Here is a 26,513-nt window from a genome sequence, read left to right as displayed (position 1 = left end):
TTTCTAAGATGGTGTCATATCTAAGAAACCATTGCCTAATCCATGGTCACCATGTTTTCTTCTAAGAGTTTTATAGTTTAACTCTTATATTTAGGTCTCTGATCCTTTGAGTTAACTTTTGCATATGGTGTGAGGTAGAGATCCGGCTTTATTCTTTTGCACGTGCATATCCAGTTTTCCCAGCATAGTTTTGTTGAAAGGTTCTTTCCCAATTATCTTGGCACCCATTTTGAAAATCAGTTGACCATAAATTTATGAGTTTATTTTGGGCTTCCGTTTCATAACATTTTGGTGTTCATCAGGTGACTGTCCTTATTCTTTATATTGGATCTTCATATTGACAGATATGGCTAAGATATTCTTGTCATAGCTTATCAGGCAGGTATACCTGTTAAGCTAGTCCTCCTTGTAGAGCTAACAAGATGCTCTCAGCTAAGAAGATACGACTTTTAAGCCAGGATGATTTTTGCTCTTGGTGCCGTGAAAAAGAATGCTGATTTTATTGACACGGATTTCTATACCATCACTTTTTTTGCCCTAAGTATAGTGTGGGTAGGTTTTTTTTTTAATTAATTAATTTAATTTATTTACTTTTGGCTGTGTTGGGTCTTTGTTGCTGCGCGTGGCCTTTCTCTAGTTGCAGCGAGCGGGGGCTACTCTTTGTTGCGGTGCGCGGGGCTTCTCATTGTGGTGGCTTCTCTTGTTGCAGAGCACGGACTCTATGCATGCGGGCTTCAGTAGCTGTGGCTTGCGGGCTCTAGAGCGCAGGCTCAGTAGTTGTGGTACACGGGCTTAGTTGCTCCGCGGCATGTGGGATCTTCCTGGACCAGGGCTAGAACCCGTGGCCCCTGCATTGGTAGGCGGATTCTTAACCACTGCGCCACCAGGGAAGCCCTGGGTAGGTTTTTGTGTAAGAAGTTTTCTATCTTTTGGTGTTCGTGGTCTAGGGGCTTAAGAGTTAAACCAAGTCATTTATCAGTATCTAGTGAAGATTTAAGGCGATGTTCCTGTTGCTGTGCAGTATTTTAATAGATGCCCATAAAGTGTTTCACTGTAGGTAAATCTCCCAGTAAACCTGTTAGTGGGTTTGAGCGGTTTGAGTCCCCATTTTCCTTCTCAGCTGGCTTGTTTCAGCCTTTGTCACCATCCAACTTGTGCCCTGAAGCCAGGTCCTCTGAATCACACCACGTCTCTCTGCAGCCTTTATTGTCAGAGATGAAAACTGTCTAATTCATAACCTCAATCACACTGACTCATTTTGACAGCTGTTTTCACAAGCTTCCTGCTGTATCAGGTAGGGCTAAGATCATTTTTCTAGAATATGTCATTTTATTAATATAATTGGATAAAGCAGTTACCATATGACTTGCTTTCTATGCCCTATAAATTAGCAATTAATGATAATTACCGCATCCATGAAAGTTTGCAACATGAATCAGTACAGCTTTGGCAGAACAATTACCCCTGTCTCCAAGAGCAGACATTTTTGTCTGTTTTATTTCACTGAAGTATGTTACTTGCCTGGAACAATGCCTGACATATAGAAGGCACTCCATAAATTTGTGTTGAATTAATAAATGAATGAATAAATAAATGGCTCGATCAATGGATAAAATTATAAGTAATCAACCTCAGATGTCAGGTCTTGTGATTTACAGAGGAAAAATGACTTGTTTTCATGCCATATGAGATACAAGTTAAGTTTGATATATAGACCCTTGGTCTTTTTCATATTTTACTTAAAGACATTTTAAAGGACTTCCCTGGTGGCGCAGTGGTTAAGAATCTGCCTGCCAGTGCAGGGAACATGGGTTCGATCCCTGGTCCTGGAAGATCCCACATGCCGTGGAGCAACTAAGCCCACGTGCCACAACTACTGAGCCCGCGTGCCGCAACTACTGAAGCCCGTGTGCTCTAGGGGCCCACGTGCTGCAACTACTGAGCCCACGTGCCACAACTACTGAAGCCCGCGCACCTGGAGCCCGTGCTGCGCAACAAGAGAAGCCACCGCGATGAGAAGCCTGCGCACCACAAAGAAGAGTAGCCCCACTCGCTGCAACTAGAGAAAGCCTGCATGCAGCAATGAAGACCAAACACAGCCCCCCCCAAATAAAGACATTTTAAGTATTTTTCCCCCAGAAGGTCTTTCCCTTGGCTTTATTTGGTGGGGAACCTTAGACAAGAGAAGCCCATTAAATATTTTTATTGAGGAAGAACTTGAATAAAGACTTTTGATAAGTGAGGCAGGTGGAGGGAGTTGAACAGTACTTGGAAGATGAAATGGGAAGAGCAAAAAAGGAGGTGGAGTGTGTTTTGAACTATTTCAGTTCCTATAAGTAATAGGAAGGAAACAAATTCTTCCCATATAGACAGGTCTCTTCCTTCCATAATGGTCTGCAGACAGTCTTTTCCTACCTGATCGCCAAGGCTGTGGCCAAATGGATGAGGGGGAGAGAGTTTCAGAGGAAAGATGTAGCCATGCCAGTCCTCACCTCCTGGGGGAACAGGAATAGCAGTACCTGCCACAGTGAATATCTGTCCTTGTTGCTTGGGAGGTTGACTTGGTGGCTGCTGTTTGCATTTGTATCCTCAATAGTATAAAAGGTGTTGTGCAGCCTATAAAATCACCTCTCTCTAATATTAATTCAAATACTGACTGTTGTCTGAATGGCATATTTGGTGCAGTAATGCAAAGAAGCTCTGACAGCAGTCTTCAGAATAGCTTTCAGGGCAAGGGGAGAGTGTACAAACGAGGTTTTTTCAAAATTCCTTTGTACAAGTTGTTTACTAAAGCCCTTAATGGGCCCGGGATAATAGTTATAGACCCACTGTCCCCCAGGGATCTACTTTACTAGGTCAAGGCATTAGAGGTAACACCTTGCTGATATTTAGGGGGAGTAAGAGGGTACTCATCAGTCATTCTATTCTTGAGCTTTTCAGCGGGTTTCGTCAGACTTGAGAAATAAGGATTGTTTCCTAGCCTGGGTCAGTGCTCACTGGTTAGCCAAGGTGAGTTTCCAGCTGGGCTTCCCAAGAGGTACTGGGTCTCCTGGGAGTGCTTTATTACTTTTTGTGAAAACTTGACAAAAATCAAGGAATAGCCCTTTGAGACGGGTGCTCTGCTTTGTATGCTCTATGCTCCTCAGTCCCGTTGCAGTCTGTACATGAATGATTTCAAGGCAGTTATTCAAAAATGTGCTCTTCTCCCGCCACTTGTGAATAATTGACTGTAAATGAATCATTTCCAGGTTCTTTTCCTGTTCTTCCTTTGGCCCTTCTCATTTCAGGGACATCAACCATCCTGTGCCCAAGTATATCTCTTCTTTGGCTTTGCTTTGTTTGAGGGCTTGTCTTTTTAGAATGTCAGATCCCTGGGATGATGTCCAGGACATGGGTTCTCAAGAAAGGCTGTTAGCAAGACTGTTTGGTTGGAAGCTGTAGGGTTTAATTGCTGGTAACACTCGATCACAAAGGATAAAAATGAAAAGCATGACTTGTAACTACGTAAGGAAGACAGTCTTTTGTTATGTGTGTCATGGTGTAGCCAGGGAGGAACCATTTAGACCAAGGTCTATATGCTTGAGGTATTGGGGATAATGAGATGTTAATCTTAGCGCTAATTTAAAAAAAAATTGGACTATGTATATTTGTTGGACTATGTAGATTCATACAATGCAATACTGTACAGCCACAAAAGTGAATAAACTAGTGTTCTGGCATGAATGAGTTTCACCCAAAAAAAGGGCAAAAGAAGCAAGTCACTTGTCTATACTTTTGTCTACACACAGTAGACTCAGTTTATAGAGTTCAGAAATAGGAAAAACAAAACCACCATATTGCATAGAGATGTATACGTAAATGGTAACACTGTACAGGAAAGCAAGGAAGGAGAGGTTATCACAATGGTCAGGATAGTGGTGGTGGTCAGGAGAAGGGGCTGGGAGTAGAGAGGGACACAGGGGATCCAAGGTTCTGCTAGTGTTTTGGTAATTAACTTGGGTGGTGGTTACATAGTTGTTTGCTTCTTATTCTTTAAGATGTACATATATGTTTAATGCACTTCTGTATTTATATTAATAATCCACGATTTAGAGCATGAGTTAAGGTGGAGAGGTGAGGGAGACAAGTCAGCTAAGCAAATGCATATCGAAGTGGCTTCCTTCATATTCCTTCCTTTCTTCCTTTGAGTCAGCTTCCTTTCCAAGGACTGTTCCCTTTACAGAAAACTCCATGGTCTTGTCTGCCGCGGAGTTCTGCATTGGCAGGACTCTCCAACCTTCTACTAACTTTTCATTCAGCAGCTTTTTCTTGTTTTGAAGGTGGGATTGAGCCTTTCAGCTCTAGTGAAGCCAGTGCTCAAGGCTCCCTGTTGATTAAATCGTGCCTCGCTGAGCAAAGAATTTGAATAGCTTGGGCGATGATTCTCATGTTTTTCTGTGTGCCGCCTCTTCTCTTCTCCCACGTGAAATCCTTTCTTCTTCCCCCCGCAAATATTTTAAGTGAGCTTTAGAGCTCATTCCATAGTTGCCAAGTGGGTTTTACGCCTGGCATCCTTCAGAGAGAGAGGGAAGGAGCTGCTGGATTTGGGAGCTTTAAGGTGCTTCCTCCATGCCCCTGTTGTAATCACCGAGGGCGTGGGGTTTCTAGATTCTCTCTTCTGTATTTCTCTCTTAGCCTAGAGTCTGAGCACTGTCTACGGAGGAAGTGGGAGCACTCGGCTCTGGCTGCACTGCCTCCATGTTAGCCCTGGGCATCCTCGGCTCCTTCTGGCTGGTGTGGCCGGCGTGTCGGGCCTTCTTCCTTCAGCTTCCACTTTTCTCTGGCCTTCTTCCATTGCTTGCCTTTTCCACTGTAGAACAGCACATGTGGATGGAGACATTAACTTCTTAAATACTGAAAAGAACACAGGTGGTGGTCAGCTTGCGGGGATGAAATTACAAAGGTTATCTCCATGTCTCGCATGCCTCTTCACCCTAGTCTATTTTGAGTCTTCTATCATTTTGTGTAATTCTTATTTGTATTGCTGGGTCAGTCACTTCAGAATCTAGCCCAAGGTTTTATGTAGGTATTTCTCTTATAAACTTAAAAATAGTCTTGTTCATTCAGTCATCCAGCAAATATTTGAGTGCCTTCAAGAGGCCGAGTAGTTTTCTAGATGTTGGGGATACAGGAGTGGACCATCTGTATTGTGGTGGTGTTACCTTTAGACGGCTAATTTTCTCTGTTTTTCCCCTTACCTAGGTCCTCTCAGGGTGTGCCATCATTGTGCGCGGGCAGCCTCGTGGTGGGCCTCCTCCAGAGAGGCAGATCAACCTTAGCAACATTCGCGCTGGAAACCTTGCCCGCAGGGCAGCTGCCACACAACCTGATGCAAAAGACACCCCGGATGAGGTAGGTGCTTCCCCTCCCAGAGGCTGTGGACCCAGGTTATAGCCCAGTCTCCTCCTTGACTGCACATTTGATGTACTCTTTCTTTTCTGTATATTTCAAGTTTTTTTTTTTTAACATCTTTATTGGAGTATAACTGCTTTACAATGGTGTGTTAGTTTCCGCTGTATAACAAAGTAAATCAGCTATACATAAACATATATCCCCATATCTCCTCCCTCTTGCGTCTCCCTCCCACCCTCCCTATCCCACCCCTCTAGGTGGTCACAAAGCACTGAGCTGATCTCCTTGTGCTATGCGGCTGCCTCCCAGTAGCTATCTATTTTACATCTGGTAGTATATATAAGTCCATGCCACTCTCTCACTTTGTCCCAGCTTACCCTTCCCCCTCCCCGTGTCCTCAAGTCCATTCTCCACGTCTGCGTCTTTATTCCTTGCCTGCCCCTAGGTTCTTCAGAACCATTCATTTTTCTTTTAGATTCCATATATACGTGTTAGCATATGGTATTTGTTTTTCACTTTCTGACTTACTTCACTCTGTATGACAGACTCTAGGTCCATCGACCTCACTACAAATAACTCAATTTTGTTTCTTATGGCTGAGTAATATTCCATTGTATATGTATGCCACATCTTCTTTCTCCATTCATCTGTTGATGGGGACTTAGGTTGACTCCATGTCCTGGCTGTTATAAATAGAGCTGCAATGAACATTGTGATACATGACTCTTTTGGAATTATGGTTTTCTCAGGGTATATGCCCAGTAGTGAGATTGCTGGGTCGCATGGTAGTTCTATTTGTAGTTTTTTAAGGAACCTCCATACTGTTCTCCATAGTGGCTGTATCAATTTACATTCCCACCAACAGTGCAAGAGGGTTCCCTTTTCTCCACACCCTCTCCAGCATTTATTGTTTGTAGATTCATTGATGATAGCCATTCTTACTGGTGTGAGGTGATACCTCGTTGTAGTTTTGATTTGCATTTCTCTAATGATTAATGATGTTGAGCATCCTTTCATGTATTTGTTGGCAATCTGTATATCTTCTTTGGAGAAATGTTTATTTAGGTCTTCTGCACATTTTTGGATTGGGTTGTTTTTTTTGATATTGAGCTGCATGAGTTGCTTGTAAATTGTGGAGATTAATCCTTTGTCAGTTGCTTCATTTGCAAATATTTTCTCCCATTCTGAGGGTTGTCTTTTGGTCTTGTTTATGGTTTCCTTTGCTGTGCAAAAGCTTTTAAGTTTCATTAGGTTCCATTTGTTTATTTTTGTTTTTATTTCCATTTCTCTAGAAGGTGGGTCAAAAAGGATCTTGCTGTGATTTATGTCATAGAGTGTTCTGCCTATGTTTTCCTCTAAGAGTTTTATAGTGTCTGGCCTTACATTTAGGTCTTTAATCCATTTTGAGTTTATTTTTCTGTGTGGTGTTAGGGAGTGTTCTAATTTCATTCTTTTACATGTAGCTGTTCAGTTTTCCCAGCACCACTTATTGAAGAGGCTGTCTTTTCTCCATTGTATATTCTTGCCTCCTTTATAAAAAATAAGGTGACCATATGTGCATGGGTTTATCTCTGGGCTTTCTATCCTGTTCCATTGATCTATATTTCTGTTTTTGTGCCAGTACCATACTGTCTTGATTACTGTAGCTTTGTAGTATAGTCTGAAGTCTGGGAGCCTGATTCCTCCAGCTCCGTTTTTCTTTCTCAAGATTGCTTTGGCTATTCAGGGTCTTTTGTGTTTCCATACAAATTGTGAAATTTTTTGTTATAGTTCTGTGAAAGATGCCATTGGTAGTTTGATAGGGATTGCATTGAATCTGTAGATTGCTTTGGGTAGTATAGTAATTTTCACAATGTTGATTCTCCCAATCCAAGAACAGGGTACATCTCTCCATCTGTGTCATCTTTAATTTCTTTCATCAGTCTCTTATAGTTTTCTGCATACAGGCCTTTTGTCTTCTTAGGTAGGTTTATTCGTAGGTTTTTTATTCTTTTTGTTGTAATGGTAAATGGGACTGTTTCCTTAATTTCTCTTTCAGATTTTTCATCATTAGTGTATAGGAATGCAAGAGATTTCTGTGCATTAATTTTGTACTGCTACTTTACCAAATTCATTGATTAGCTCTAGTAGTTTTCTGGTAGCATCTTTGGGAGTCTCTATGTATAGTATCATGTCATCTGCAGACAGTGACAGCTTTACTTCTTCTTTCCTGATTTGGATTCCTTTTATTTCTTTTTCTTCTCTGATTGCTGTGGCTGAAACTTCCAAAACAATGTTGAATAATAGTGGTGAGGGCTTCCCTGGTGGTGCAGTGGTTGAGAGTCCGCCTGCCGATGCAGGGGACACGGGTTTGTGCCCCGGTCCAGGAAGATCCCACATGCTGCGGAGCAGCTAGGCCTGTGAGCCATGGCTGCTGAGCCTGTGCTCCACAACGGGAGAGGCCACAACAGTGAGAGGCCCGTGTATCGCAAAAAAAAAAAAAAAAAAAAAAAAAATAGTGGTGAGAGTGGACAACCTTGTCTTGTTCCTGATCTTAGTGAAAATGGTTTCAGTTTTTTACCATTGAGGATAATGTTAGCCGTGGGTTTGTCATATATGGCCTTTATTATGTTGAGGTAAGTTCCGTTTATGCCTACTTTCTGGAGGGTGTTTATCATAAATGGATGTTGTATTTTGTCACATCTACTATGTCACAACTTTCTGCATCTATTGATATGATCATATGGTTTTTCTCCTTCAATTTGTTAATATGGTGTATCACATTGATTGATTTGTGTATATTGAAGAATCCTTGCATTCCTGGAATAAACCCCACTTGATCATGGTGTATGATCCTTTTAATGTGCTGTTGGATTCTGTTTGCTAGTAATTTGTTGAGGATTTTTGTATCTGTGTACGTCAGTGGTACTCACCTGTAGTTTTCTTTCTTTGTGACATCTTTGTTTGGTTTTGGTGATGGTGGCCTCGTATAATGAGTTAGGGAGTGTTCCTCCCTCTGCTATATTTTGGAAGAGTTTGAGAAGGATAGGTGTTAGCTCTTCTCTGAATGTTTGACAGATTGCTCCTGTGAAGCCATCTGGTCCTGGACTTTTGTTTGTTGGAAGATTTTAAATCACAGTCTCAATTTCAGTGCTTGTGATTGGTTTGTTTATATTTTCTATTTCTTCCTGGTTCTGTCTTGGAAGGTTGTGCTTTTCTAAGAATTTGTCCATTTCTTCCAGGTTGTCCATTTTATTGGCATATAGTTGCTTGTAGTAATCTCTCATGATCCCTGTATTTCTGCTGTGTCAGTTGTTACTTCTCCTTTTTCACTTCTAGTTCTACTGATTTGAGTGTTCTCCTTTTTTTTCTTGATTTCTGGCTAATGGTTTATCAATTTTGTTTATCTTCTTAAAGAACCAGCTTTTAGTTTTATTGATCATTGCTATTGTTTCATTCATTTCTTTTTCATTTATTTCTGATCTGATCTTTATGATTTCTTTCCTTCCGCTATCTTTGGGGTTTTTTTGTTCTTCTTTCTCTGATTGCTTTAGGTGTAAGGTTAGGTTGTTTATTTGAGATGTTTCTTGTTTCTTGAGGTAGAATTGTATTGCTCTAAACTTCCCTCTTAGAACTGCTTTTGCTGCATCCCGTAGGTTTTGGGTCATCGTGTTTTCATTGTCATTTGTTTCTAGGTATTTTTTGAGTCCCTCTTTGATTTCTTCAGTGATCTCTTGGTTATTTAGTAGTGTATTGTTTAGCTTCCATGTGTTTGTATTTTTTACAGTTTTTTTCCTGTAATTGATATCTAGTCTCATAGCATTGTGGTCGGAAAACATACTTGGTACGATTTCAATTTTTTTAAATTTACCAGTGCTTTATTTGTGACCCAATAGATGATCTATTCTGGAGAATGTTCCAGGAGCACTTGAGAAGAAAGTGTATTCTGTTGTTTTGGGATGGAATGTCCTATAAATATCAATTAAGTCCATCTTGTTTAATGTATCATTTAAAGCTTGTGTTTCTTTATAGCAAAGCTATACAGGCAAAATCACACAAAGAAGCATACACACACAGACTCACAGAAAGAGAAAATGGAAAAAATATATATGTTAAAAATAAAACAAGGAAGAGAGCAACCAAATCAATAAACAAATCTACCAATGATGGTAAACTCTAAATACTAAACTAAGATAAACATAAAACCAGAAATAAATTAGATGCAGAAAGCAAACCCCCAAGTCTACAGTTGCTTCTGAAGTCCACCGCCTGAGTTTTGGGATGATTCGTTGTCTATTCAGGTATTCCACAGATGCAGGGTACATCAAGTTGATTGTGGAGATTTACCCTGCCACTCCTGAGGCTGCTGGGAGAGATTTCCCTTTCTCTTCTTTGTTCGCACAGCTCCTGGGGTTCAGCTTTGGATTTGGCCTCGCCTCTGCATGTAGGTCGCCTGAGGGCGTCTGTTCTTCACTCAGGACGGGGTTAAAGGAGCAGCTGATTCGGGGGCTCTGGCTCACTCAGGCCGTGGGGAGGGAGGGGTATGGAATGCGGGGTGAGCCTGCGGGGGTAGAGGCCAGCGTAACGTTGCACCAGCCGAGGTGCGCCGTGTGTTCTCCCGGGAAAGTTGTCCCTGGATCACGGGACCCTGGCAGTGGCAGGCTGCACAGGCTTCCCGGAAGGTGGGTGTGGATAGTGACCTGTGCTTGCACACAGGCTTCTTGGTGGCGGTAGCAGCAGCCTTAGCGTCTCATGCCCGTCTCTGGGGTCCGCGCTGATAGCTGCGGCTCGCACCCTTCTCGAGCTCATTTAGGTGGTGCTCTGAATCCCCTCTCCTCGCACACCCAAAACAGTGGTCTCTTGCCTCTTAGGCAGGTCCAGAATTTTCCCCAGACTCCCTCCCGGCTAGCTGTGGGGCACTAGCCCCCTTCAGTCCGTGTTCGCGCAGCCAACCCCAGTCCTCTCCCTGGGGTCTGACCTCTGAAGCCCGAGCCTCAGCTCCCAGCCCCTCCCGCCCCGATGGGTGAGCAGACAAGCCTCTCGGGCTGGTGAGTGCCGATCGGCACCGATCCTCTGTGCAGGAATCTCTCCACTTTGCCCTCCACACCCCTGTTGCTGTGCTTTCCTCCGTGGCTCTGAAGCTTCCCCCCTGTCACCCCCCGTGTCTGCCAGTGAAGGGGCTTCTAGTGTGTGGAAACTTTTCCTTCTTCACAGCTCCCTCCTAGAGGTGCAGGTCCCGTCCCTATTCTTTTGTCTGTTTTTTCTTTGGCCCTACCCAGGTACGTGGGGAGTTTATTGTCTTTTGGGAAGTCTGAGGTCTTCTGCCAGCGTTTAGTAGGTGTTCTATAGGAGTTATTCCACATGTAGATATATTTCTGATGCATTTGTCAGGAGGAAGGGGATGTCCACGTCTCACTCCTCCGCCATCTTGAGGTAGGCTCCCTATTTCAAGTATTTTTATATCACAGGATTGATGACAAATCAACAGTGGCTTGCTTCAGTTTATACATTCACTACCTTTAATCCCAGTAATCCCAGTCTCTTTCCGTCGTACACTTTCCCATAGGTTTAGAGCCTTTTCAGGTTTATCAGTGTTTCATGCCTCTTTCTCTGGAAACAGGTTAGTACATTTCCTAGGTAGTCTCTGCTGTTTGAGGTTGGCATTAGTTATGGCAGAGCTCTTTTATTTATGTTTGAATTCTTCATTTACCTTCAAAATTCAGAAGGATGCACAGTGAAAAATCTAGTTCTTCTTCCAGGAGACTACTGGCGTTACGGCAGGCTTGAATCTCCAGAGGCATTTATCACCTATACAAGCAGACACTCATTTTCTTTTCTTTCTTTCTTTTTTTAAATTGAAGTATAGTTAATTTACCATGTTGTGTTAGTTTCAACTGTACAGCAAAGTGATTCAGTTATATGTATTTCAGATTCTTTTCCATGATAGGTTATTATAAGATATTGAGTATATATAGTTCACTGTGCTATACCGTAGACACTCATTTTCGTAAATGGTAGCATAGACTATAAATGTTAGGAATGTGCCTTATTATAGATTCTTAATCTGGGATCTGTGTCCTAAGGACGTCTGTGAACCCTATGAAATTGTTTGCAAAATTTTGTGTAAACATGCATTTTGAAGGGAGGAAGTTATCAGTTTCTTAGGGCAACTTGTGGTTCAGTAGTTCTCAAGAACTATGTGTTATGGCGATTTGACAAGCTTCTGAGCTTTTGTTCCACCATCCCCTCCAGCCCCCTTCTCCCCCATCTCTAATGCCTGGCCACCTTGCCTTCTTTGTGGTCTGCCTGGGACTCCTTAAGTTACCTCTCCAGGCAGCTGCCATGAGTCTTCTTGGCTCCTGTACTTTGAAACATCAGTTCTTGTCTCTTCTTCAGTGGTGCTTTGGCTATCAAAAAGGAAGTTTCTGGATTCTAATTATTTGTCTTTTGCCTCAGCTTGATGATGATGGGCAAGTTGGTACCTCAGCTTCCGTCTGCTGTTTTCCTCCCATGGAAGTGCGGGAAAAAAAGCAGCTCACGGGGTTCTTTCATTTAAGGAAAAACATGCAGTTTTTTTCATCTATAATAAAAAGCATTTTGTTTGAATTAAGAAGGTAGTAAAGCAGTGTTATAGGAAATAGAGACAAATCACCCCAAATTCTATCAACAGCAGTTAGATTCTTGGGATAATGACTAAATAGACAAAATCAGGTCTTTTCCATTGGTCCTCTGTCCGTAAGCACAAGTATTGGGTTACTCTATACCTCAGGGTTGTTCAATGAGGATTAAACTAGATAATGCGGAATGTTTAGCATGGGCCTGTAAGCTACTTAACAAATGTTAGCTGTGGTAATCTCTAGTGCTATTTAATTTCTGCTACTACAGACATTTCTCGTACTGTTAGTCCAAGTGCTGAAGATTACACCTCTCTCAGCACTTTTCAAATTTTGGGTGCTAAGTGCTTTTCTTGATCAACGTTTTGAATAGTTCTTTCCCTTTCAGTTTTGTGTTGTGTAACAGCTTGCCTGCTTCTAAGAGGAGAAGAGTGTTGACCCTGGTTGGCTAGAGCCAGTCAAGTTCATTTCCCCAGAAGGAAGAAGCAGTGTTGCCTGTAGGGAAGAAGGGTTGGGTTTTAATTTTCTGTTTTGTGGATGAGAATCAAGGCCAGTTGGAGCTTGTTCTGAAGTATCTTAGCTGTAGCCTATGTAACAGTACAATAAAATCTTACCAGAACTATCCCACCTGAAAGAATACCATGTAATCTGATCCCTGCTCTCGTCGGAGTTTCATATATTTATACAGCCTAGTGGTTTTTGTCTCTTCCAGAGCAACTCAGTTTCTCCTAGTAACTCTTCAAAGGTCCCTGTGACATGAAGTATTTGAGAGCTACCGATTTCATCCTTCGTCAGCCACAGTCACTATTTCTGTGTGCAGTAATCTAGTCTCTCCTTGCCCTGCTGTGATTTGGTTTTCCCCCCACCATGCCCTTGAAGGTGCTCTGGCTCAAGTTAGCAGTGACGCCAAGTGGCAACCCAATTCCAGACACCCCCGCCAACCTCCAGGCTTTTATCGAGACCTAGAGATTCTGCCTCTTTCAAAATCTCTCTTCTCGAAACTTCATTACAATTGCTATTGTTCTTTGTTCAACTCTGAGAGAGTGCTTTGTTCAACTCTGGAATATTAAGATAACAGTCTTTCTGCCTTCATTTTCCTTCCCTCTGATTCTTTCTCTGTATGCTCTCAGGTGTTTTTGAGATATAATGTCGTTTTTTTTCCCTGGCTCAGTATTACTGCCAGATACTTCAGTGATTCCTCATTACCGCTGGACAAATTTAAATGCCTTAGCCTGGGTTACAATCCCATTTGTGGTTTGACTTTTAGTCTTCTCTTACTGAACCCCTTCTGGGATGCTAAGTCCCAACCCTGAGGAAGTGTTCGGGTCTCCTAACAGGCCACCTGAGTCCTGCCTGCTCATGCCTTGGCTCAACCGCCCCCTCCAGCGGAAGCTCCGTCTCCTCCTTGTGCCCCGGTGATTCATCCTCTGGAGAAGTCACACCTGACATCACCTTTCATCATCCCTTTTTTGTGCTGTCACCCTATTCCATGTTTATGTGTCTCTATATTTGGTTGTCGGCTCCTCGAGGGGAGGGACATCTGTGTTTTTCTGCCTCGTCAGTGCCTGACACAAAGCAGGAATACAGTGAATAATGAGGAAAAGAACCCGAGCGTCTCCTTTTGTGGATCAGTGGATTGTGGAATGTAGCACTACTTTCTCTCTGGCTTTCTGTTGTTTTGGAGCATGTCTAGTTTTGTCACATTCAAACAGAGTCAAGGACATGATTGCTTATTTGCTTCCCTTTGTATCACTGTCCCAAATATCATGCACTTGATTATTCTCCGCCTTCTTTCATATCTGCTTTCAGAGAAACTTAGCTCTCTCCTAAGTCCCGTGACAATAAAAGCAGCTCTGCTGTGTGTCCCCAACCATACTGCCCTGTCCCAGCCTAATCCCCAGCATTGCCTAGCTACTCTACGCAGCCTAGATAACTGCATTGATGGGCACTGTGGGAATTATATATTTATTTCCCACAGATTTCTTGAGCTCTCGTTGTATGTGAAGCTGTATGTTGGTTTCATGCGAAATACAGAAATGAATGTCACAGTCGTTCTACATTCAGTGGAGCTTTTGAAAGTTGGGGTGGTGGCGTGATTGCAGCAGAAAGGGATTAATTACATGCGCAGGTGGGACAGTGGGATGATTGAGCACTGGGCCAAGTACAAAAGTAGCTAGCTTTGAGGGTTTACATTGTTGTGGGATTTAATCTTGTTTCAGTAGTTTAGGAGTCTACCTGGTGCAAAGAAAAGATGGGAATTAAAATTCCACTTGTCGTGGTAGACACCAGAACCTTGCATGGGTCTGGGAGTGGGGAGCAAGCTGCTAGATCACCTGCCATTGGGCATTCTAAAGGGAAGAGGCAGTTTTGAGTCTCAGCTACTTAACAGCCATTGCTTCCTAGGTGGAACTCTGGCACATCATTTGACCAGACCACTGATTCTTCCTATTGGGTCATCGTGGCCCTAATGTGATGAGCGCTTTGAGTCAGTTTCTGTATACGTAGGGCCGTTCTGGGAGGCTCTGCTGGGACGGCCTTCCCCATTAGGTAGCCTTCTGCTGGCTGTGCTCTGTGTGGACACCTGCGCAGGATTCTCTCCTGGAGTGCTCTGTTGCCCTCGGCAGGAGTGATGCGGTCACTCGCTTTCCCGAATCTTCTAATCGCCTCTCTTCATAGCTTGTATCTTGTCCATTTATTGAATTTGCCTGACTCTGGATGGAACACAACTTGAGAAGGCTGGAATATTAAAGAAGCTAGGTTACCTTTCTCTAGGATAAGGTGTATGTCCTTTTCAGGACCTCCAGTGTAGCTTTCTCTTATTGCCCAGTGACTGACCAGCTGTAAAACATGAGGTCCTGAGAGAAGGGTGCTCCTTCCTCAAGCCTTAAAAGCTTTTAGTAATTCTGCCTAGTTGGTAGAAGTTGGAGGTTTCCCCACAGGGGTTAGCTAGTTCCTTGTGAACTGACCCTTGATAAATGAATTTTTACCGAAATCTTGGCTTCCTTTAGGAGTACTTTGTTTTGTCAGAGCTTTGCATTTAGGAAAGCAGTGTTTTACTGAATTTTAGGTATTAGAGTATTACTCAAAACTGAAGCCTAGCCATTAGATCTATAGCTGAGGATGTTTTTAGAGTAAGTGGATCACAAAAGTGATAAAAATGTATGAGGCTGTGTTAATTGGTTTAGTACTGTTTCTGTGATGTGGCTGGTAGTTGGGCTCATTATCAGTCAACATACTCTTTGGTCACAGTATCTGTTTTCATTATTATGAATGAGGAGAGGGGTAGAAATGGGAGATTAAAATGTGGTGAACTCCATATTGCCATTGAGTGATTGGTTCTTTTGCTTGTTGGCACTTTGAAGAGAGCGCATTAGATGAATGAGGATAAGCTTGTTTTTGTGTCTTCAAGAGCACTTACTCAGGATTAGTTCTTCCTAGAACTATCCACAGTTGTCGTTGTCTAACAGTACTGGTTTTGTGAATGCCAGCCCAGTGGGTTGGTAGACTGCCACATTTAAACTGGCTTCTGGTTTCTGGGAAGTCATGGATGTTTTTCTTCTAGAAAAGCTTCTTGGCTAACCCCATGGAATAATCTTCATGGACTGAAAAGGTTGGCAGGCGCTTCCTTTTCAGGTCACTGATATACTGTTTTGCCTTTACTATGTGTAGTCCATGTTATGTGGCTCCAATTGGTGATAGACATATACCACTCTGCCCTTTTATACGCTGTATCGTTCCTGCACACGAACTTCTGCAGATCATGTGCGCCTTGAGCTCTTACCTCTCCTTCCTCATTTCTGTTCTAAGGGAACTTGGGGCACTGAGCTAGGTCCAGACTGTAAATTCAAGTGCTAGTGACCACTGACTATGGCAGTGCTGCTTCAGAGGAGACATCTCCCTTTGTCTGTACTATCCCAAAGTGATGGGGTAAAACCATCCCTTTGCACAGTATCTTTATATATATATATATATATATATTTTATTTTTATTTTTGGCTGCTTTGGGTCTTCCTTGCTGCGCGCAGGCTTTCTCTAGTTGTGGCGAGCGGGGGCTACTCTTCATTGTGGTGCATGGGCTTCTCATTGCTGTGGCTTCTCTCATTGAGGAGCACGGGCTATAGGTGCGTGGGCTTCAGTAGTTGCAGCTCTCAGGCTTTAGAGCGCAGGCTCAGTAGTTGTGGCGCACGGGCTTAGTTGCTCCGCGGCACATGGGATCTTCCCAGAACAGGGATCAAACCCGTGTCCCCTGCATTGGTAGGCGGATTCTTAACCACTGCACCACCAGGGAAGTCCCTGCACAGTATCTTGCGATCACATGCAGACTCTGTACCCATTGTGGATGTGTGGCTCACTCCTTGTATCTGGGTCTTTAATGAGGGACAGGGAAGAACCACCATTGTCAAGCTGATCCCTTACCAGCTAGACAGTAGACAGTAGACAGCAGACAGCTGGAGAGTAGATAGTGATGGGGGTGATGGAGGGGTGGGCATGGGGGGAACTCCTAGTGCTGGTGTCTGGGAAACCATGATGCCTGTTTTTAGGGCTCGTGCTAGTTAAACCAACTGTTCGACCTGCCTTTTTTAGGAGCCCCCTAAGCGTATGATCCATGTTGTGTATGTTTCATTTTTATATTCTCCTCAGGGCCTAGTGCATGGCCAGGCTATTGAAGGAGTGAAGTTGCTTGGATGTTGATTGTGTCGTGTGAGAACTGCCTAGTCCTTGAACACGTTTATTTTATCTTTCAGCCCTGGGCATTTCCTGCTCGAGAGTTCCTTCGGAAGAAGCTGATTGGGAAGGAAGTCTGCTTCACGATAGAAAACAAGACTCCCCAGGGGCGAGAGTATGGCATGATCTACCTTGGAAAAGGTGAGTACCGAGGGGGAAAGGTACATTTTTCTCCAAGTCTGAAGTTCCTCCAAAGACTGGTTTTCGTCTGGCGGAGGTCGCTCTGGGAGGGTTGGCTGTAGGTCTCATTGGAAGTGCACAGAGCTCGTGGCACGTAGGTGCCCTGGTACTCCTGCTCCTAGTTTACTCCTGTGCCCGCTTTCCTGGCTTGGTTTAGGTGTGCGTGTAAGCGTAGAATTATTTTCCCCTGTATTTAGGCTGTCAGCCTGTGGAACTCATTGGCTCTGTGCTTCTAGGTCAGATGCTAATTGAATTCCTATAGATTTCCTATTGCATCTTCTGTTTGCTTTATCTATCTTGTGGCTTTTCTTCTCCTCCTAGGGACTCTCTTTAGGAAAGGACGATTTGTTTAGGACTTGTGGTTTTTTGTAAGCCACATGACTTGGAATGGAATGGAAAGAACACAGGCTTTGGAGTGGTGTAGGTGTGGATTCCTGGCTCTTCTACCATGTACTCTTACTTAACCCGTAACTGAACCTTTCTAAGCCCTAGTTTCATTTGTAAGTTATAGAGAGAGTATAAAGAGATGCTATGTGTAAAGCATCTCACTCCGGCAGAGAATGCACTCAATAAATATGTGTGTGTGCACACATATGCCTGTTGTTTAGCTGGGCCGGATAGCTTATAGGATATTAGGTGTTCTGGTCTTTTTTGCATTAGGTAGAGGGAGAGTAAGATTGCACAATGGAGTTTGAACAGAAATAGGACATTGAAAGAATTGGTAGAATGTTTTCCATAAAGCAGTCAGATAAACAGGAACACTTATATTCATCTGGATTATTTGGGAGCAGACACCTTTTAACGTTTCCTGTGATTCTTGATAAACTGGCCTTCTAACTGAGCTGCTTTAGATAATCTATTTGCCTTGGGTGACTAGTAAGCTGGAAGTAAGCAAGCAGGGTATATGATAAGGCTAACAATATCCTTTTAGGATTCTGATTTTAAGTGTAGAGGTCTTAGACAAGTGAGTTGTGGTTGACCTTGGAGCCTTCTTGTCCAATTTACCCAGTAGAGAAACAGCCCTTTTAGCAAATGGCTATCTGCATCCTGATTGGGAAATTATAGAAATATATGGAATCTTTTCAAAAAGAGAAGTAAATAAATGTGCCTTTTACCCATAATTCAAATAATATAGTAGGTAATAAAACACTTGAGCATTATTGTTGGAGGGCTACTGGCTAGAAAGAATGTAAGACAAATAGAAGTGTACTGTCTTCAAAATGCAATTGTTCGAGAATTTCATTACCCAAAATAATACAATTCTGTAAGAGCTGGTCAATCTTCTGTTATCAGACAAGAGACCTCACTGGACTATAGAACATTTTTTCGGTACAGATATCTCTATGGAGAGACCGCCTATAAGTGTTCATTTAAATAACCTTAGTCTCCCACTATAAAAAAGTCTATTTAAGGTAAGAGGAGCTGACATTTAAAATTGTTTTTAGAAAGTTTGTTTTTCAAATTGATGTAAATTACAGAGTGGATGTAATTTAGCATGTTAACGTACTAGTGTGTTTAATAGAATCTGGCGCCTACAAGGTGATTGATAAATAATTACCGAAAGGGGCTTCCCTGGTGGCGCAGTGGTTGAGAGTCCGCCTGCCGATGCAGGGGACACGGGTTCATGCCCCGATCCGGGAAGATCCCCCATGCCACGGAGCGGCTGGGCCCGTGAGCCATGGGCGCTGAGCCTGTGCGTCCGGAGCCTGTGCTCCGCGGCCAGAGAGGCCACAACAGTGAGAGGCCTGCATACCGCAAAAAAAAAAAAAAAAAATTACCGAAAGAATGATTGAAATCAGCTACATCTTTCAGTTTTAAAGGCTTAAATGGCTTAAAGTTTAATATTTTCACTCAGATACTTTAACCAACTCTCACTGTCAACTGTAATGAAACAGTGCCTTAACTAATTAATTAGTGTTCATATATTTAGCCTATTTTATGGCTACTCTCTTTTCTGTCTTTTGTTTTTTTTTTGTTTAGAAAAAAGATTTTCTTTTGCTGTATGTAGATAGATAAAGAATTATTTAACTATAGTTGATTTACAATATTGTGTTTCAGGTGTGTAGCTTCAGATTCTTTTCCACTATAGGTTATTATAAGATACTGAATATGGTTTCATGTGCTATACAGTAAATCCCTGTTGTTTATGTGGCTACTCTTTTTTTTTTGCGGTACGCGGGCCTCTCACTGTTGTGGCCTCTCCCGTTGTGGAGCACAGGCTCTGGACACGCAGGCTCAGCGGCCATGGCTCACGGGCCCAGCTGCTCCGCGACATGCGGGATCCTCCCGAACCGGGGCACGAACCCGTGTCCCCCGCATCAGCAGGCGGACTCTCAACCACTGCGCCACCAGGGAAGCCCCGTGGCTACTCTTTTTATGATGGAGGAGAATGACAGAATTTGAGAGTTTGTGGTTAACCCAGAACTTATTAAAAAAAAGAGAGAGATGATTGATTAGTCTTCAACTTTTGGAGAAAATATAGTCACCCACCTGCTCTGAGTACCAGCCCCAATTGTGACTTGATCACAATCATACCTTGGTTAGTAATAAGCAAGCATCAGATCTTTTCCCTACAAATTCCCTGTTTTCAGTATTCTATCCACCACATTTTGTTACCTTCTTTGGGAGTTTGGCCCAGAGAATTGTATTTTTCTCCCTTTTGAAGGAGCAATGAACTCATTTAGAAGTGGGCCAGCCAGCAGCCCTTTCAAAGCGCTCTGTGCCAAGGAGCTGTCCGAGAGCTGTTGCGTTTGCTGTTGACTGGAGATTTTATGGCCGTTCGCCTTGTCTGTACCATGCCTTCATTCTTTCTACCCCCGACCTCTTGGTACCTTACTGCTCAACTTTCCCCATCATTGTGGAGTCTTTCCTTTTGACTTTCCACTCTGTGGGATTATTCCTGTTGCTTCGAAAGAACCAATGTAATATTTACTGATGTCAGGTAGCTGTGTGTGTCTGTGTCTGGCCTCAGCAGTAACCTCAGTGGAAAGGTTCTTGTGATCCACGCTCAGCTTCAGAACCTGAACGTTCTTTGCGTGAACAGCATTCATCTCAAATTTTTTTGTTTTTGGCAGTAGGAACAGGGGCTTATGTGCTTCAAAAATTTGGACAGGGCTAATGGCAAGGCATTTAGGTTGAGTTTGGGGGTGGTATGTAAGCTTGTTGTTGCTTGTGGAAGTCTATGTATAGTGTACTGAATGCATAAACCCTAGAGAATTTTATTCTATGCTGACGTTACCTATCAGCTAGACTGCTGTGTTTCAGTTTATCTAGGAGCTTGTTCTCTGCTGTATTAAAGATTTTTATGTGGTGATTCCCTCATAGCTGTCTTCTTTTATCATTTTGGCTGACAAGCAGAGATTTCAGAGAATACAGAGAGCCTAAAAGCTTTTTCAGCAGTGTGGAAATGCAATTAATGTTTCAAGTGCTCAGGGGGCGTCTTATCAGCTTGTGTTTTATGTTTCACTTCATTTTTCTTGCCTGCTCTGAAGGCTGCCGTGTGAGATTGGAAATCAAGATGCTGTCCCCTGCATCTCTGAGACTAGGAGAAACTGTTTGTCAAATGGTGTGGCTTGCTTGTCTTGGTGGCCTCTTGGAGCAGAGAACAGGACATCCTGAGAGGAACTGGACTTGCCAGTGTGAAACATCGTAGGCAGTCCTAGGTGAATCTGTCTGACTGTCCAGGTGGGGGGGCTGCCTTTTGAATCTGTTGTGTGAATTCCTGCCGTGTGCTTGGCACTGCGCTTGGCGATTTACACACATTTAATTCTCACAAGAACCCATCTCGGCAGGTACTCTTCCCATTTTATAGATGAGTACGTGTATCAAGATGCTGAAAGACCTATTAAGTGGCAGAATTCGCATTTGGTGCCAGACCTCTCTTCCTTAGGTCAGTGTTAGTTATCCTTTCCTGGGCTGCTGCATGTGTCTTGCTTCCCTGTCAGTCTCCTGGAGTTCCTGAGATTGCCTTTGGCTCAGGAGATACACGAGAAAATTAGTCCAGAGAAGATTTATAGACCTCTGGGTCCTAGAGACTAGACATTTTGGGGGAGAAGAGGTTTTTCGGAAAACCCAACCCTACCTTGCTGCCTTGTCCCGTTCGCTGGCAGCATCATTCCTTGAAGAGCTATGGGTGAAAGTGGTCCCATGAGAGCTCTCTTGCTATTGGAGCTATTGTTCATGGAGCTATTGGATTTAAACACAAAATTCGCACCTCTTTTTTCCTCCTCAGATACCAATGGGGAAAACATTGCAGAATCTCTGGTTGCAGAGGGCTTGGCCACCCGGAGAGAAGGCATGAGAGCGAACAAGTAAGTGTCCATTACTCTTCTGACTGTCTGACTTCCTCTCACACTACAGTGAGAACTGGGGGAGTCGACTCTACACTGGCTTTGCTGCATTTTCATTCCTGCCCCCGACATAAAATAGGTAATGTCTGGTGTTCTCATGGCTTCTAGGATATTCCTGCTCAGGTGTACGTGTGTATTTTTCTGAGCGAGGAGGTTACTCAGCATTCATTAGTGGCATTTGATGTGTGTAATTCAAAAACAGACTTGGAGACGAAGCAGTGATGTTCTTATATTCATAAGAATCAGTAGACTTATGCCTTACACCGTAGATGTTGAGTTCCAGAGTATTTATCCATCCATCCCCAAATATTTATTGAGCGTTTACTGTATGCCAGGGTGTGTTCTAGACACTGTGAATATAGCAGTGAACAAAGACACTTAGGTTCTGCTAACAATTTAACAGGGAGACAGACAACAAACCAAACAACAAGTAGATGTACGATATTATATGAGGTACAAGGAATAAGTAAATGTAAAATAAAGCACATTGAATAAATCAAATTCCAGGCAAAATCTGCTGATTGGAATCTAGCAAAACTGACAGGGGCTCAATGGTTATGTTTTAAGGTCGGGGAATATTTATCTCTCTCCAAAGCCTTTTAGGCCTGTTTTGGTTTATGGATCTATATATACTTAAGTAATAGGTAAAATGTATTTGTTGTTAATGTCAGTGTGAATTTGTTAGAAATGAATTTTAGGTATGTAAGGTTTATAGTACATATATCATGTTAGGCTCACTCAGTAGGATGGGTTGCAGCTGGCTTTAATTAACACTTTAGTCTCTGAAAAGTCTAAGCTACATCAGTAATTTGGAGGCTAAAGATACTGGGTTTTTTTTGTTGTTGTTGTTTGTTTTTTTATTTTATTTATTTATTTTCTTGAATTTTTGAATTTTATTTTATTTATTTCTTTATACAGCAGGTTCTTATTTGTTATCCATTTTAAACACATCAGTGAATACATGTCAATCCCAATTGCCCAGTTCATCCACCTGCCCCCCCCCGCCCAAAACTTTCCCCCCTTGTTGTCCATACGTTTGTTCTCTACATCTGTGTCTCAATTTCTGCCCTGCAAACCGGATCATCTGTACCATTTTTCTAGATTCCACATATATGCATTAATATATGATATTTGTTTTTCTCTTTCTGACTTACTTCACTCTGTATGACAGTCTCTAGATTCATCCACGTCTCTACAAACGACCCAATTTCGTTCCTTTTTATGGCTGAGTAATATTCCATTGTATATATGTACCAGATCTTCTTTATCCATTCGTCTGTTGATGGGCATTTAGGTTGCTTCCATGACCTGGCTATTGTAAATAGTGCTGCAATGAACAGTGGGGTGCATGTGTCTTTTTGAATTATGGTTTTCTCTGGGTATATGCCCAGTAGTGGGATTGCTGGGTCATATGGTAATTCTATTTTTAGTTTTTTAAGGAACCTCCATACTCTTCTCCATAGTGGCTGTATCAATTTACATTCCCACCAGCAGTGCAAGAGGGTTCCCTTTTCTCCTCACCCTCTCCAGCATTTGTTGTTTGTAGATTTTCTGATGATGCCCATTCTAACTGGTGTGAGGTGATACCTCATAGTAGTTTTGATTTGCATTTCTCTAATAATTAGTGATGTTGAGCAGCTTTTCATGTGCTTCTTGGCCATCTGTATGTCTTCTTTGAAGAAATGTCTATTTAGGTCTTCTGCCCATTTTTGGATTGGGTTGTTTGTTTTTTTGATATTGAGCTGCATGAGCTGCTTGTATATTTTGGAGATTAATCCCTTGTCCGTTGCTTCATTTGCAAAAATGTTATCCCATTCTGAGGTTGTCTTTTCGTCTTATTTGTAGTTTCCTTTGCTTTGCAAAAGCTTTTAAGTTTCAGTAGGTCCCATTTGTTTATTTTTGCTTTTATTTCCATTATTCTATGAAGTGGATCAAAAAAGATCTTGCTGTGATTTATGTCAAAGAGTGTTCTGCCTATGTTTTCCTCTAAGAGTTTTATAGTGTCCAGTCTTACATTTAGGTTTCTAATCCATTTTGAGTTTATTTTTGTGCAAATGTTCTAATTTCATTCTTTTACATGTAGCTGTCCAGTTTCCCAAGCACCACTTATTGAAGAGATTGTGTTTTCTCCATTGTATGTCCTTGCCTCCTCTGTCATAGATCAGTTGACCATAGGTGCGTGGGTTTATCTGTGGGCTTTCTATCCTGTTCCATTGAGCTATATTTCTGTTTTTGTGCCAGTACCATATTGTCTTGATTACTGTAGCTTTGTAGTATAGTCTGAAGTCAGGGAATCTGGTTCTTCCAGCTCCAGCTCCGTTTTTTTCCCTCAAGACTGCTTTGGCTATTTGGGGTCTTTTGTGTCTCCATACAAATTTTAAGATTTTTTTGTTCTAGTTCTGTAAAAAATGCCATTGGTAATTTGATAGGGATTGCACTGAATCTGTTTGGGTAGTGTAGTCATTTTCACAGTATTGATTCTTGCAGTCCAAGAACATGGTATATCTCTCCATCTGTTTGTATCATCTTTAATTTCTTTCATCAGTGTCTTACAGTTTTCTCCATACAGGTCTTTTGTCTTCTTAGGTAGGTTTATTCCTAGGTATTTCATTCTTTTCATTTCAGTGGTAAATGGGAGTGTTTCCTTAATTTCTCTTTCAGACTTTTCATCATTAATGTATAGGAATGCAAGAGATTTCTGTGCATTAATTTTGTATCCTGCAATTTTACCAAATTCACTGATTAGCTCCAGTAGTTTTCTGGTGGCATCTTTAGGATTCTCTATATATAGTATCATGTCATCTGCAGACAGTGACAGTTTTACTTCTTCTTTTCCAATTTGTATTCCTTTTATTTCTTTTTCTTCTCTGATTGCCATGGCTAGGACTTCCAAGACTATGTTGAATAATAGTGGTGAGAGTGGACATCCTTGTCTTGTTCCTGATCTTAGTGGAAATGGTTTCAGTTTTTCACCACTGGGAATGATGTTTGCTGTGGGTTTGTCGTATATGGCCTTTATTATGTTGAGTTAGGTTCCCTATATGCCCACTTCTGGAGATTTTTTATCATAAACGGGTGTTGAATTGTGTCAAAAGCTTTTTCTGCATCTGTTGAGATGATCATATGGTTTTTATTCTTCAGTTTGTTAATATGGTGTATCACATTGATTGATTTGTGTGTATTGAAGAATCATTGCATACCTGGGATATATCCCACTTGATCATAGTGTATGATTCTTTTTTTTTTTTTTTGTGGTACGCGGGCCTCTCACTGCTGTGGCCCCTCCCGTCGCGGAGCACAGGCTCCGGAAGCGCAGGCTCAGCGGCCATGGCTCACGGGCCCAGCCGCTCCGCGGCATGTAGGATCTTCCCGGACCAGGGCACGAACCCGCGTCCCCTGCATCAGCAGGCAGACTCCCAATCACTGCGCCACCAGGGAAGCCCGTGTATGATTCTTTTAATGTGTTGTTGGATTCTGTTTGCTAGTAATTTGTTGAGGATTTTTGCATCTATATTCATCAGTGATATTGGTCTGTAATTTTCTTGTTTTTTAGTATCTTTGTCTGGCTTTGGTATCAGGGTGATGGTGGCCTCATAGAATCAGTTTGGGAGTGTTTCTTCCTCTGCAATTTTTTGGAAGCGTTTGAGAAGGATGGGTGTTAGCTCTTCTCTAAATATTTGACCTGTGAAGCCATCACCTGTGAAGAATTCACCTGTGAAGCCATCTGGTCCTGGACTTTTGTTTGTTGGAAGATTTTTTTTTTTTTTTTTTTTTGTGGTACGCGGGCCTCTCACTGTTGTGGCCTTTCCCGTTGCGGAGCACAGGCTCCGGCCACGCAGGCTCAGCAGCCATGGCTCACGGGCCCAGCCTCTCTGCGGCATGTGGGATCTTCCCGGACTGGGGCACGAACCTGTGTCCCCTGTGTGGGCAGGTGGACTCTCAACCCCTGCGCCACCAGGGAAGCCCCTGTTGGAAGATTTTTTTTTTTTTTTTTTTTTTTTTTTTTTTTTTTTTTTTTTTTTTATGCGTTACGCGGGCCTCTCACTGTTGTGGCCTCTCCCGTTGCGGAGGACAGGCTCCGGACGCGCAGGCTCAGCGGCCATGGCTCACGGGCCCAGCCGCTCCGCGGCATGTGGGATCCTCCCAGACCGGGGCACGAACCCGTGTCCCCTGCATCGGCAGGCGGACTCTCAACCACTGCGCCACCAGGGAAGCCCTGTTGGAAGATTTTTAATCACAGTTTCAATTTCATTGCTTGTGATTGGTGTGTTCACATTTTCTATTTCTTCCTGGTTCAGTCTTGGAAGGTTATAACTTTCTAAGAATTTGTCCATTTCTTCCAGGTTGTCCATTTTATTGGCATAGAGTTGCTTGTAGTAGTCTCTTAGGATGCTTTTTATTTATGTGGTGTCGGTTGTAACTTCTCCTTTTTCATTTCTAATTTTATTGCTTTGAGTCCTCTACCTCTTTTTCTTGATGAGTCTGACTAATGGTTTATCAATTTTGTTTATCTTCTCCAAGAACCAGCTTTTAGTTTTATTCATCTTTGCCATTATTTTCTTTGTTTCTATTTCATTTATTTCTGCTCTGATCTTTGTGATTTCTTTCTTTCTGCTAACTTTGGCTTTTGTTTGTTTTTCTTTCTCTAGTTCCTTTAGGTGTAAGATTAGATTGTTTATTTGAGATTTTTCTTGTTTCTTGAGGTAGGCTTGTATTCCTATAAGCTTACCTCTTAGAACTGCTTTTGCTGCATCCCATAGGTTTTGGATCATTGTGTTTTCATTGTCTTTTGTCTCTAGGTATTTTTTTATTTCCTCTTTGATTTCTTCAGTGATCTCTTGGTTATTTTGTAACGTATTGCTTAGCCTCCATGTGTTTGTGTTTTGTACGTTTTTTCCCCTGTAATTGATTTCTAATCTCATAGCATTGTGGTCAGAAAAGATGCTTGATATGATTTCAATTTTCTGAAATTTACTGATGTTTGATTTGTGACCCAAGATGTGATGTATCCTGGAGAATGTTCCATGCGCACTTGAGAAGAAAGTGTAATCTGTTGTTTTTGGATGGAATGTCCTATAAATATCAATTAAATCTATCTGATCTATTGTGTGATTTAAAGCTTGTGTTTCCTTATTAATTTTCTGTTTGGATCATCTGTCCATTGGTGTAAGTGAGGTGTTAAAGTCCCCCACTATTACTGTGTTACTGTCGATTTCCTCTTTTATGGCTGTTAGCAGTTGCCTTATGTATTGATGTGCTCCTATGTTGGGTGCATA

General features: G+C 42.4%; 1 protein-coding gene across 2 annotated transcripts in view; it reads left to right on the top strand.

Annotated features, from left to right (window-relative positions):
• The window catches only part of SND1 (staphylococcal nuclease and tudor domain containing 1), a 420,353-nt gene that overhangs the window by 24,148 nt on the left and 369,692 nt on the right, over nt 1-26,513 (top strand). For both annotated transcript variants that reach the window (XM_032642818.1, XM_032642817.1), the window contains exons 2-4: nt 5,242-5,391; nt 16,729-16,849; nt 21,120-21,198. In XM_032642818.1, coding sequence (XP_032498709.1) covers nt 5,242-5,391; nt 16,729-16,849; nt 21,120-21,198 — 350 coding nt within the window. The remainder of the gene's footprint in view (nt 1-5,241; nt 5,392-16,728; nt 16,850-21,119; nt 21,199-26,513) is intronic.

Source organism: Phocoena sinus, chromosome 9 (assembly GCF_008692025.1).
Source record: "Phocoena sinus isolate mPhoSin1 chromosome 9, mPhoSin1.pri, whole genome shotgun sequence".
Classification (NCBI taxonomy): Eukaryota; Metazoa; Chordata; class Mammalia; order Artiodactyla; family Phocoenidae; genus Phocoena; species Phocoena sinus.
The sequence above is the reverse complement of the archived record's forward strand: the minus strand, read 5'-3'. Positions and strand labels throughout refer to the sequence as shown.